The sequence below is a fragment of the Netta rufina genome (assembly GCF_964035555.1).
Source record: "Netta rufina genome assembly, chromosome: 2".
Classification (NCBI taxonomy): Eukaryota; Metazoa; Chordata; class Aves; order Anseriformes; family Anatidae; genus Netta; species Netta rufina.
In genome coordinates this window covers 37,394,748-37,407,749 of record NC_140124.1, presented here as the reverse complement: position 1 = coordinate 37,407,749, position 13,002 = coordinate 37,394,748, and the positions used below count along the sequence as shown (strand labels likewise).

The 13,002-nt window shown below is 41.2% G+C and overlaps 1 protein-coding gene across 1 annotated transcript in view; it reads left to right on the top strand.

Moving 5' to 3' along the window:
- Positions 1 to 419: 419 nt before the first annotated feature.
- RFTN1 (raftlin, lipid raft linker 1) overlaps positions 420 to 13,002 on the top strand; it is a gene marked incomplete at both ends in the record, with an annotated part of 82,168 nt that continues 69,585 nt past the window's right edge. The window contains one exon of the mRNA XM_084281602.1: positions 420 to 564. Within this exon, the coding sequence (XP_084137728.1) occupies positions 420 to 564 (145 nt within the window). The remainder of the gene's footprint in view (positions 565 to 13,002) is intronic.

The window sequence follows — 13,002 nt, the reverse complement described above, 5'->3', positions numbered from 1 at the left end:
GACAATACTATGTGCTTGCATAGTAACTGCTCGTATAAAAATTGTTATTAAGTTGTCAGCCCATATATTAGCAAGTTATTTTGCCTTTTCAGCCACTTTCTATAATGCACTATGTGTCTCCCAGAGTATATTATTGCATACATTTGAAAGATGCAAAATACATGCATTAAACTGTCAGTTTTCCAATAAAATAAAAGCGTGCCCGGGGCTTGATATGAATGGTATATACTTCATTTACTATCTGAGCATTTATTCAATTACACTATTTCATATAGTTTGTAGGTAGTTTGCATTTTAAAACTAAAAATCTTCATTATGTTATACTGTGGTGAATGAAACTTGAAGGAAAAAAAAACAAAACACGTTTAGTCATTTTCCTTTTTCCTTTTCCTTGCCTGTTTGCATCAGGAGCTGCTGAAATGGGTTGTGGGTTGAACAAACTAGAGAAGCATGATGAAAAACGACCTGGTAACATCTATTCAACGTTGAAGAGGCCCCAGGTAGAAACCAAGATAGATGTCAGCTATGAATATCGATTCTTGGACTTCACAACACTAAATGATGGTAAGTACACAGTTTTACTTCAGATTTTCTTCTGCACAAATTGGCAAGTTAATTGCTCTATAATGGTTTTAGAATAGTGTGTGTAATAGTTTTTAAAATGTCTTTTAGTTTAAGTAAATGCTTTCTCTTCATTCATAGTGTTTACATGCAGAGATCTTAGTGAGAATTTTCTGTGAATTTTCAACCATAAGTATTTGTATGTTCTCAGGTTTTAGATTCTGTTTACCCACATTTTTTTTGTCACTCTAAGGCTGTAAGTTCATTTCCTTAATTTGCATTTTGTCCAGGTTTCATATGGTAAAGTGATTCAAGTCTGGCAGGTTATATACTTTACTACTCGTTTTTTCTTCCTCCTTCTCTGCGCTCTGTGCTCCCTCAGGAGTAATTCAAGAGGTTAAAGTTAGTGTTCTCAGTTTTGCAACCTTACCTTAAATAACTCTTACATGGTTACAAATACCTATAGGTGTACTCCTGGGTGGAAACAGAGCAATGGGAGACCCTGAAGATCTAAAACATCAAAGAAGTGAGGGTCCAGCCTCATGTGATTTTTACCTCTTTTGATATCTGAGGTAGTCTGCTTTAATTCTCATGACGATCCGTAGCTATTCCATTTTTTCTCTTGCTGATTGACATCGAGCATCTCTGCCAGTATTGCTCACACCATCGCCTGTGCCCTCATTCACTTCAAAATTAGCCTGTTCTACAAGCAATTACTCCTCACACCATTTGGAAATCCGAGGCTCGAGCAGAAGGCTGGGACCTGCTTCTTGCTATATATAAAACAACACAGCACCAAAATGTGTTACAGCTAGCTGGCTGGGTGCCAGCTAGAGCCTCTCTGCTGTTGCCCTGCAGTGTGCTGCTACTTCGTGTTTTGCAAGTCAGGTCAAAGGAAAAGCCAAAGCTGTAGGTCTCTCTCTGTGTGAGACAAAGACTTGCTAGCACATTGTTTTACGTGACACCTCTCTCGGTGCAGTTCAGTGTGTTCAACCCCAGGTTAACGTGAATTTGTTGTTTTCTACAACTTGTTGCAAGCGAGCTTGTATTTTGAAAAAGGTGGAGGTTTGGAGTAGGTGGTTGGACAGGAGTGTGATTTTGTAGGCAGTGCAGGAGCTGAGAAATTTGTCTGTGCAGACTTTGTGTCTCTCATACTCTTCCATTTGCTGTTAAACTAATTGGGATGCACTGCAGTGACCGAGAGCACCAAACAAATTGGAGAGAAATTGTTTTTCCATGTTTATGTATTATAGCTGCTTCCACGTTTATTTATTTTTATTTCAGAGTGAATAGTCTGAGTCTCTATTGCTTGACAGTTTGACAGCTTTCAGAGAGATGGAATTAGTGGCAATGAATTAGTATTGAGGGCTCGCTTGTATGGGCTCCTCTGTGACGCCCGTTGCTGCCCTGGCTGAATGCCTCACAAGGTTTCATGTGTGTGTTCTCCTGATCCCTCATGAAGGATGCATCTCTGTCACCGTGTGGGTGAAACCAGTACACCCGACAGCCATGTGACTTGCCTGAGGCACAGAGGATGTCTGGCACAGAGCGAAAAATTAAACCCAGACTTTGTAAGTCCAGTTAAGTGGGTAGGTTTGCTGTAAAGCATATTTTGTACGCTTTCCTCACTCGACCTTGATTGTTTTATTAGGATTTTAGGACACGTGGTTTTAGAGAGACTGTGAATAGAAGTACTTTTATCAAATTCTTTGGTCTTCCAGTGAGTATAAGCTGTTCAGCTCCTACTGAGTTCTGATTTGGCATGTTGCATCCCCATCGCTCTGGTCTCTGAAGCTACCAGCAGGTGGGCAGGTGAGGAGGGCATGAAGCTGTGTTTCTTGCTTTTTTTCCTAACTATCACCCATGACTGTGAGCTCTCAGGGTTCTGCAGCTCCCCCCTGTTCATGTCACCAGCTGTATGAAGGCTCCTGGCCTCCTACATAGTGTTAGGATGTTCCAGGTTTTTCTCAATAGCAAGAGAGTTGCTGGTTCCTTTCTATTTTTTGCTCAGAAATAACCTCTGCAGATAACCAGAGTTAATGATGAATGCTTCACCTATGCCTGCATGGATTCAGATGTTTCTAAAAATGAATTGCTCACAGCTGTGTAAAAAGAACATTTGGAGTGTGAAGTCTGTTTTCTGTGAATCTACTTTAGCCCTTTCAGTGCGTATATATCCTGACATCATCTTTTCCACAGGTTTTCTGCTTCGTATGCTTTTTAGAATAAGCCATGCTAAATTACGAGTGGCTGCTTGGTGTTTTACTGTATCTTTACTTTAGGCCTTATTTAGAACATCAGTGGATCTGGCTCTGAAGATGGTTATTCATTTTTCTCTGAGGCTTCTCTGTAATATTTACTGCTCTGCCACCTGTATCTCTTGCGAGCCTTTAATCTTAATAGTGAGAGGGATATGATTAGCTCCACTTTCAAATGGGAGCTAATACACAGCCAGAAGTTTTCCAAGTCTTCAGTGTTTTTTCATGTGTTCCTAAAGCAGCTTTCATGGACTTATAGTCATCAGTGTGGATGCTGATCACATTTACAGTTTGGAACTGCATTTATTCTCAAATCTAAAATCCTGAAAACCAGACACCGCTTTCCAGAATGCCGTCTGTGTTTTAGTTGCAGTTTCATAGGCAGCTAAGAGGACCTAAGTTTTCTGTGCCTGTAAGATGGGAAAGAATGCTCTGTTTCACCTGTGTCATCTCTGTGAACTCATGTAACTTGTCAGCCTGGCAGAAGGCTTTGCAGTGGTCAGTGTCTTGTGGAGGGTCTGAAAATGCTGGTGTTGGTGTAAGTGGTGAGAGCATGCAGCCAGGAAGATACAGGACACTAACATAGTTGGAAGTGGGAATAAAATGCTATCCTGCTGGTCATTTGCTGTATTAGCCACAAACTTAGCTTTTCTTGCTGTCTTTGCTTAGTTTACCTTCTGACATACACAGCTGAAGGAAGGTAAGGCAATATGCTCCTTTATTATGTATTTTTATTCACTTCCAAACTCGAGCCATGCTGTACACCAAGACAGATGTCCAATGGCAAATCGTGTTAGATGGCTTATTTAAGTACTGCATTAATAACGTATGCATGCAAAAGACTGAATTAAGGTTGCAAGTGTAACCTTCATTCTGACATTTCCCAGTGTTAAGGGATTGACACACTAGAAAGTAAAGTGTCTAGAGAAAGACTGCCATGCTTTTAAGAACAGCAGAGTATGAAGAACCCATCAGTTCCCATTATGTGCCACAACACTGACAATCTTCATGGTTCTTCAGAATTAAAACCCTTAGATTTGTCAGACTGTTTGAGCAAGTGTGATAATAGATAGCAATGTGGGGTTTTCATTGAAAGTAGGTTAGCACTTGAGGAACAAGGAGCACTTTGCACATTTCAGAACCTTGAGGGAAGCCCCCTCCAGGGGTTTTCTCTTGTTGTTTGCTGGGTTTTTATCTTCTTGGCTGTACAGTGTCTGCTCACGAGCCTTCCCTTTCCATTAAGGTAGCTTCTTGCAAGAAGTCTCAGTCCATCTTCAGCATTGTCCTTTGACAGTATCATCCTGTGTGCTACCCTTCAGTTGTCTGTACTGCCCAAAGCTTACATGGGCTGCTGCTCTCCCTCTGGTGAGATCACAGCAGATTTCACCTGAGTTAAATCGGTAAAATCAGCACAGATTTTGTTAAAGAAGCCATTAACAGATTTCTAACTTGGATGGCTCGTTGCTGGGTAGCAACATGCCATAGGAGGTGCAGAGGAAGAGTGGGGCCTTCTCCCTGGTGGCAGTGGTGAGCTGTGAGGCGGTCCCGGCTGCAACGTGGAGCTTCATCCAGCTCCCGAAATGAACCCACCTCACCATCCCCTTACAAAGTTCATCCCATTACTGACTCAGTCTTGCTTGTCACTGTGCCCCGTGCCAGGTCTCTCTCCAGTTTTCTTCTGACAGGTTTCACCTGCAGTCATTTTTCTGCCTGCTTTCCTACCATGCCCCTGGGCCACACCGTGTGAGAGACCTGCCCCTCCTGGTGGGGACATGCCACGGTGGCATGGAGGGCACCCACTTCTTCCAAAACCTGCTCTCGGTAGCGTTATCTGCAGGCCCAGTCTTCTTCCAGCTCTCTGCTGGCTTGTCCTTGCTGCAGAATAACGAGGCATTATTCAGCAAGAAGTCTTGCGGCTCAACTGGACGCCTCCTCGCTGATGTTGAGGGGAGACAAATGCTAAGTGACAATAATTGGATTTCCTAACAAGAAAGAATTTGAGGAAAGTAAAAGACAGTTGCATCAGATTCACGTTGCAGTAAATCCTTTTGCTGCAAAGCCAGGAGAGACAAGTTAGTGTCTGTGTGTGTATACTTCACTGGAAAAAAAAAAAAAAAAAAAAAAAAAAGATTGTATGACCCCCATAAGTTTAAAAAAAACAAAAGTTTATTTTGCATCCATCTCAGTATAATAAAAGGAAGTGAATATTGATCATCTTGTACCTCTTATCTCCAAGGTGCCATGTATTTCTGTTTCATTGGAGACAGGAGGTAAATGTCATGTGCACCTGAGGAGGGCCTACGCTCACAAACGGACGAGCCTTAATATAAAGCACACACGTTTTCAGCAGTGACTCTGTGGGGCAAGCTGGTTTGTTTGGTTTGTTATTTGATTTGAAAGAGAAATATTTAAACTATCTGTGTTCCTGCCCCGTTAGGATCTAGTCTACTTATTTTGGAAAACTTCACTCAGAATGACAGATTGTATAGAAACTGAACTCTGCCTCTTCTTCATCCTTTATTTCCTTTCTTCTGCCTCTTCAGTTCTGATGACGCTCTGAGAGAGCAAGGGTTCAGGGCTTCTCCTCAGATTAGGGTAGAGTTTGAGTTTTTTGGTTTGGTTTTACTGACTTGATTGGATCTCTTTTTGCTTTGCTTTAGATTCCTGTAGTAATGCTTTGGCCTGATGAGTTATGACAGGTTTTGGCCTTGAATAAAGTTGGCATGAAACATATGCTAGCCATGTGATGAGAATGAAATGGGGATATAAATTTTTTTAAATGGGGAAAGGCTATAGTCTGAACAAGCCGTTTGTGCTATAAACCCACTAAAATCCAGATGTTTTGACTGATGGAATGAAAAACAACAACATTTCACATGTCCCAGAGAAGTTCTGAAGTCATAATGTGAACACAAGGGCATATGGTTTTTATCCTTATTGTCAATAATTCTTCTCTTTAGTGAAAAAAAAAAAAATTAAAAGTAAGGTTATTAGTTATATTTCAACAATTCCACCCTACTTTGTTTTGCTGAAGTGTTTTAACTGTTGTTGCCTAAGGACTGTATTACCAGGCCAATACTCCTTGAATAACAAACTTACTACACGCTTACTAAGCTTTCTGATTTGAGGCATTTTTATATGTATGCATATATATATGTGTGTATAAAACAATATAAATTTGTAAGTGGATCTGTCTTTCAAGTTCTTGCAAGCTTCTGACTACTATACACTAATGCTTTGGGCCAGTTTTGCTGCTCAAAAAAAAAAAAAGGTAGTTGCAGCTTTATTACAATTGATATGGCTGGGCTTTTATTGCTTTTTTTCTAATAAAGGCACATATGGGTTAATGAACCTTTATAAAACATATAATTATATTAGAATCAAAATTTTAAAAAGCATTTCAATATGGACATATTCTTAATATAGGATTAAATTTCAGTTGTGTGTAGTCTACATAGTTAATTTAATTGAAAAAACCTCAGTTATTCCCTCAGAGAGGGGAAAAAAAATCTGATTGGAACTTGGAAGTGTCACACAGTGGGAAGTGTGCAAGCTGGGGATAGAGAAGGCATTTTCTCCACAGAATTTATATGCATTTTTATCAGGAAATTGTTTGCTACAAAATGTAATATGCATTGTTGACTTCAGTGCTTACCATCTCTTCCTATCGGTAATTTTTATATTACGTTAAGTAGTTATTTGTGCCTCATTTCTGCTTTCTGTTTCTCTTCACCATTCATTTGAGAGAGGGGAAAAAAAGCAGAACAACAACAACAAAAACCTCTGAGCAAGTGGCTGTATATCTGAAAAAAGACCCTGCATTTGCAGGTGTTCTTATTTGATTTAAGACTAGTAAAAGCAATTGTTTCTCCATTGGTGAAGTTATTTAATTTCCTGTTTTCATTTTTGTAAGCAAAGGAACATAGATGAAATTAGCATTCCAGTTTTGTATTTCCAGTTGCCTGGGTTAGTTACCATCATTTTGTCCTCAGGAGTGATGAAATAAAATTAGCAAGGCAAAATATTGTTAGGTTATTAATGGGATGTGATAGCTTGAACCAGACTGTATATCGATCATGTACGACAGACTAAAACATTGCTTGAGAGGATATTAATATATAACATATTAAGAGCAGTAAGACAATGAGCAGAAGAGGCCAGTGGGTTATTTCTGTGTATCTCAGATTCTGTTAACGATTCCCCTTCATTTCAGCTTTGTCCATATGCAGATCCCATTCAACTTAGATTTTTTACACATGAAAATGTGCACATGATAAAAAGAATCAGCATAAGGGCTTTGCTGGGTCTGGGCTTCAGTCCTTTCCATTAATGCAAATGTAAAGAAATGATTATTTTTGGCTTCTCTAACACATGCAGGTATTTTGTTTCAAGTGAATTGCAGTCCAGTAATGTGTAACCCTTCAGGGCTTGCCACTGTAAGTCACAGCAAAATGAAATGTTTGTGCTGTAGCAGTTTATAAAACTTACTTGCGTGTCTTGGGAAACTTGCAATTTGACATAAAAGGAGCATTCCATATGTTAGTAGTTTAATAAATGTAATAAATTACATCATAAATGTATTTGCTTTATGGAATTGTTAGAAATAACTTGAACTTCTTTACTATTGTTGGCTTTTAACTAAGGATCCATAACTTGAGTACAATCTGTAAGAGATATTCTAGTTTCTAAATATGGGCTTTGCTTTCCATAATTATCTTATATAGGTTTTTGTTATGGGAGACCATATGCACATGTTACTGATGTACAGATCTAGATACGCTTATACATACAGAAGAGAGAATGTGTATGTAATAGATGTGCCCATGTATGTATTGTATGACATTTATATTCTTGAGATGGGTAATACATAAGGACATGAACATTTAGCCTGTCAGGTTTTGCTTTATGGTTGCACTTAATTGTGCCACAACAGCAAGGATGAAGAGCTTTATTTAAAGTCATACGATGACTGCGACAGAACTGGGAGTAGATCCTGTTCAATCCACTGCTCTAGCTGGTAGATCGTGGCCTTAAAAACACCCTTCTCACAGAAACTAAAGCAAGAAGTTGGTCAATATTATGAATTAAGTTTCCAAGCTCATATCTTAATAGTTACATAGTCTTTATGTGTACCTTTCAAATTTCAAATAGAAAAAAGTTGCAGGTATTGCCTGTCTCCTGAAGACCCAGCTGAACTGTGGCACTGCTATTTTGTGTTAAAATAGGCTAGATGGAAGCCTAGATACAATATGGTAAGTGTATTAGAAGTATCAAATATGTCAAAGAATGTGCATATGATGTGTTTTGGACTGGTGTTTTCAGCTTGTGATTGGAAAAAAAAAAAAAAGATTTCTTTTAGATACCGTGATGGAATCTCACCCCAAATACACTGAGCAGTGCAACAGCCACTTTTTCTACGGGGATTCTGCCTCTGTGGTTCGGCAGCGGGTGCGTGCAAATGCAAAATGGACAAGGGAGGGAAGGAACATCTGCAAGATGTTTTCTATTCATGGATTCCACTCTGGAAAAAATATGGGTGCTGCAATAGTCATGCTTGTGTTAACTTTCCTAGTCTGTATCCATTCTTAGACTGAAGAATGGGTAGCTACAATACTCCATTCTTACCATGTAGTTGTCAATTGTATCTACTCCGTTAGCTGAAGCTTCTTCTTAATGCAATTACTGAATTCTTACAATAGATACATACCATACGTCATACATAAATGAATGCTAATTGTAATTCACTCAAATCGTGGAAAAATACTTACAGATCTGTCTAAAAAGAGCTCTGAACATCCAAGAAACTTTTCCATCCTATCAGTAACTAAGGCATTGCACATGATCTTTCTGAGTGGCCTTGTCTTTTCTTTTGCCTCTGGCTTTGCACATTTTTCCAATCTTCATGTGGTTTTCATCTCCTGATGCTGTTCAAGAGCCAAGGAACCAGATTTGGCAGTCTGCGTGGCTGGTAGACAGGCGTTTCTGGTGGAACGATGAGATTCTTCAAGCCAGAGGAGCCTAATCCTGTTTTCTAATAAACAAAACTTGCCCTGTGTTTAACTGGGACACACAGTGGCTTGTAACTTTAAATAATAAATGTCTTATGGCTTTATTATGGGACAGAAGTGATGAGGCATGATCTCTGCAGTAACTTGTTTAGTCTTTGTATGACTTGTTACTACAAATTTCTTGACGCCAGCAAGATAAAAGATCATACACAAAATCTGTGCAATCTTTTAATTTTAATGCAGTTCACAGTCATTGACTTTGGAAATAATCGTTGCTATTTGGCTAAAAGCTCATGCAAATTATAAGTTTGGAATTGGTTTATTGTGAGTGGAGGACACCTCGTTTGAGAGAAAAGAGGAATAGTTGCTATCAGCTGTTCTTTACTGTGAGAAGTCACTTTTCTTCAATTGTACTGAAAAGAAAATGCTAAGTAGATACACCTTGATTCTGTGGGATTTTCTTGTTATTATTAATTTTTCTGATATTTCTATAGGAAGGATGAAGAATCTCTATTGTCATGGAAACTGTGGACCTTCAGCTATTTCACAGAACCTGTAGCAGTTTCTTGGTGGGTCAGACCCCAGGGTCCATAGCTCAGCACTGGCCAGTGTCAGACTATGCATGTCCCAAGCAAGTAGCGTGGTGCAGGAGGAGGTCACTGTGGCAGGTGCTTCTGAGGAGTATGGGCCTCATTAGTTGCATTGTGAGGGTTTTACTTTGGACAGGAGGTGGTGTGCTCTCCTGTCAGCAGAACATCCCTCTACACATGCTTCAAAGCCATCTGAAGGAAAGGTATCTTGTGACAAATGTCTGCTTTTTGGCTCGCAAGCCCGTCTTCTGGGGGCCAGTCTAGCAGGTGCCATTTTGTCCCCGTGTCCATTTTGTGTAGTTAGCGGTAGCTTGTCATTGTCTCAGCCAGCGATGCTTGTCAAGAGATTTCACGTGCAGAAAGCAATCTAATTTCTGTTCTTACTTCTGTTCCTGGTTTGTTTCTGTTCCTGCTTTTTCATACATGCTATGTGACTTTTTTTCCCCGCTGGCCAACAATGGAGTTGAGGCCATAAAATGGCTTCCTTCTGCAGCTGTGGCAGCTCCTATGTGAGCACACACCAGACGAGTTGACTTCCTTGTGTCTGAGGAGGAAGACATGGACCGTGTGTTACTTTCTTGAGTTTTCCCTGTTGTGTGTGTGCTTTGCCTGTGTCCCACTGAAGGGTGGGACACAAGATTGGACTGGTAAGGCTGGTGGTTGGTTCTCTGCACTGAGGTTGGTTTGGTGGGTCACAACTTGCAGTTGTTCCAAGCTACTGCCATGACTGAGTGAATTTTGGGAGTCTAAACCTGCTCTTGAAGATACTGTTATCGTCCTGTGGAGTCTCATGATCGCAGTACCTACTGGTCTGTGGCTAACCAGTTTTGGGAGGGAGAGTACGTCTATAGTGGGTTAAGTCAGGACCAAGGTCTCCAGTGCCATCTTCCAAATCCTGCCTTCCCATAGATGCGCAGCAGAGCTGAGTGTCTAAAAATTAGATTTACTCATTTCCTACTGCCATTTGACCACTTATTCCTTCTAGATAGGCATAGTCACTGTGTCTCTTTTCTCTCAATGCCCTTTTTGACCTTTTCTTCCTGTTCACAGATGGCTTTGGCAGCTGTCTCAATGACCCTGAGGAAACCTCACGGACTGGGGATTGGGATTGAGTTAGGGAAAAGCGTAGTCAAAAACTACCAGCAGTGCACCACGCAGGATAACGACGGGGGAAGGGTGAATTTGCTCATACCCTGCTTTTCTGAGAAACGACAAAGGAGGGAGAACTGACAAAGGAAAGAGTGGTAAAGTCAGTCCTGCTTCCATGGCTCGGAGAGGAGACAGTTTTAAGGGTGAGGAAGGCAATTCAGGCAGATCTAAGTCCTGCAGTATGGAGAGTAAATCTTCCTTATTCTTAGCAAAGTAGCATTCATTGCTCTTTGGGAAGCATCTATTCCTTCTCTGCTGTCCTTTGCAGAGGCAGTGGACTGCTAGTTCTGTTCCTAGGCTTCTGGCTGTACCTGCTCCAGAGGGTCTTCATAACCAGAATCCCTCAATCCTAGGAACAATCCTAGGAAGTGCCTCCACGCTCTTCCACACAAGAATGCAGCAGCCAAGACCTGTGTTGGCCCTATTGTGAGCTATAATATCCCTAGCCCATTCTCCCTGCCATAGCTTTCTTGCTGCTGCACCCCAAAAAACAGAGGAGCTTGGGAGGTCTGTGTTCAGAGAGCTGGAACCACCCCGGCCTGGACCCATGCTGTTGTAGGTCATGGGCCAGGAGACCCCAAACACTGCGTGTGGAGCCAGTGGTGTGATGTCAGCCAGTAGTTCCCCTGAGTTTGGGCATGGAAGGGGCATCGCAGCTGATGGCCACAAGAAATGTCTTGTAAAATAGTTTTTGTGGTGAGACTGATGGTATGCATTGCTTTTCTGCAAACCCGAGGCTTCATGCCTGTGATCCACCGTGAATGTTATTCTTCCCCTCCATCTTAACACAATATTTAGAGGAGCAATTCTCCAGGTTGAAGTCATGGGCTGTGGCAAAGAGAGCTGATGCTGGCCATGGCATGGAGCTGGCACAAGATGGTTTCCCCAGTGTGTCCTTTCAGATCTCACCTGCAGGCTCCCAGAAGTGGTGCCTGAGGTTTCAGTCTCCCCTGGCTCTCCCAAATGAGGAAGCTGGGTTTCAGAGGATAAAGGTCCAACTAGGCAGCAGATTTGGTGAAGTGCTTTCACCTGAAGATCTGTTCTGTAACAGAAGCTGGGCCACCTGTCCACACATGGTTTTTGCCTTTTGTTTACAAGGAAACTGCTTTAATCATCTTAAGCTTTACATGACCGCTGGTTCTCTTGCACCCAAAGGCAGTCATCACATTGGCGACTCCAGATAATGTCACTGAGTTATCTTGTGCCTGAGAAAATTTTATTTTTCCCTTGGTAGAGGCTGACAGGCAGTGTTGTTTCCTTAAGGCCCTGGGTGGCACCACGCTGGATCTTCAGAGTGGCAGATGTCACTGTGGGGAAAGGACAGCAGGAGGAAAGAAAATGCTGTAAAATAGAAGGGGGTGAAAGAGGAGACAAGGTCTTCAGAAAGGAGGGATCATATAGAGGAAGCAGAGCAGTTAAAATAGGGAAAGAATATTAAGAGACAGGCAAAGCTGAACACACGAACTGCAAACCCTCCAGGGTGATGGGTGACAGTAAATCCAGAAGGACGGATATCATTTGACTTTCTAAGTGACAGGAGACGACACGGCATTGCATGGGTTGTCAGTGTTTTGAGACTTTTGTTGCTGGAGGAATGCCTTCGTGTTGGGTTAATACAAGTGACACCCGGCGAGGGGCTGTGGCTGGCATCCCGACAAGGCTTGTTATCGAGCTCTGCCTGAACAAGACCCGTAGTGCTGTGTGCAGGCAGGCACGTGGTCTTGGACTGAAGAAGACAACCTATATTTCTGGGTTCAGATCCCTTTTGGATCTTTCATGATATCTTGTTGTGTTTTGTTTTGTTTTTAAATCACAAAGTGGCATGAAAAGCAGCCCCTGAGTGTGCTAGACTTGTTTTATTACTGAACAGTGAAAGGTTACTTTAAACCTTAAAATGCTATCATTTCTAGGGAAGTTCAGCATTCGATTTCAATTTTGTGTGTAGAATAACGTGAAAACATTCAGATAGTTTGAATCTATCGCATCTATTGTGCACGGAAACTGCAGAATTTGCATTTCCATTGCCCGGTTCTGTAAATAGGTAGAACTGTTGCTTTAGCAACAAGCATAATTGTGACTACAATTTAAATTAAGGTTATGAATATTGTACTCAGCAAAATAATGCAGCTTGCAAACTTTAATCATTGTGTTTCAAGTGTTAATTGTATTTGAGGTTAGTCTCTTACGGCATCTGCGTGGGTTTTGTGTGCGAACGCCTGACCTGTGCTTTCTTTACCTTGACTCCTTGTGGAGACAATGTCTGTGGTAGGTATTATCTACACAATACTATTGTTTCTGGTTTGCTTTTCAAAGCCTGTGTGTGTGCATTAGGAAGTTTAATACGTATTCTGTCTGTAAAATGTATAAGGATACTGCCAAGTAAACACCTCATATTGGGCCTGGTGTGATGTGCCTTTCTCCATTAGGCTTCAGCTT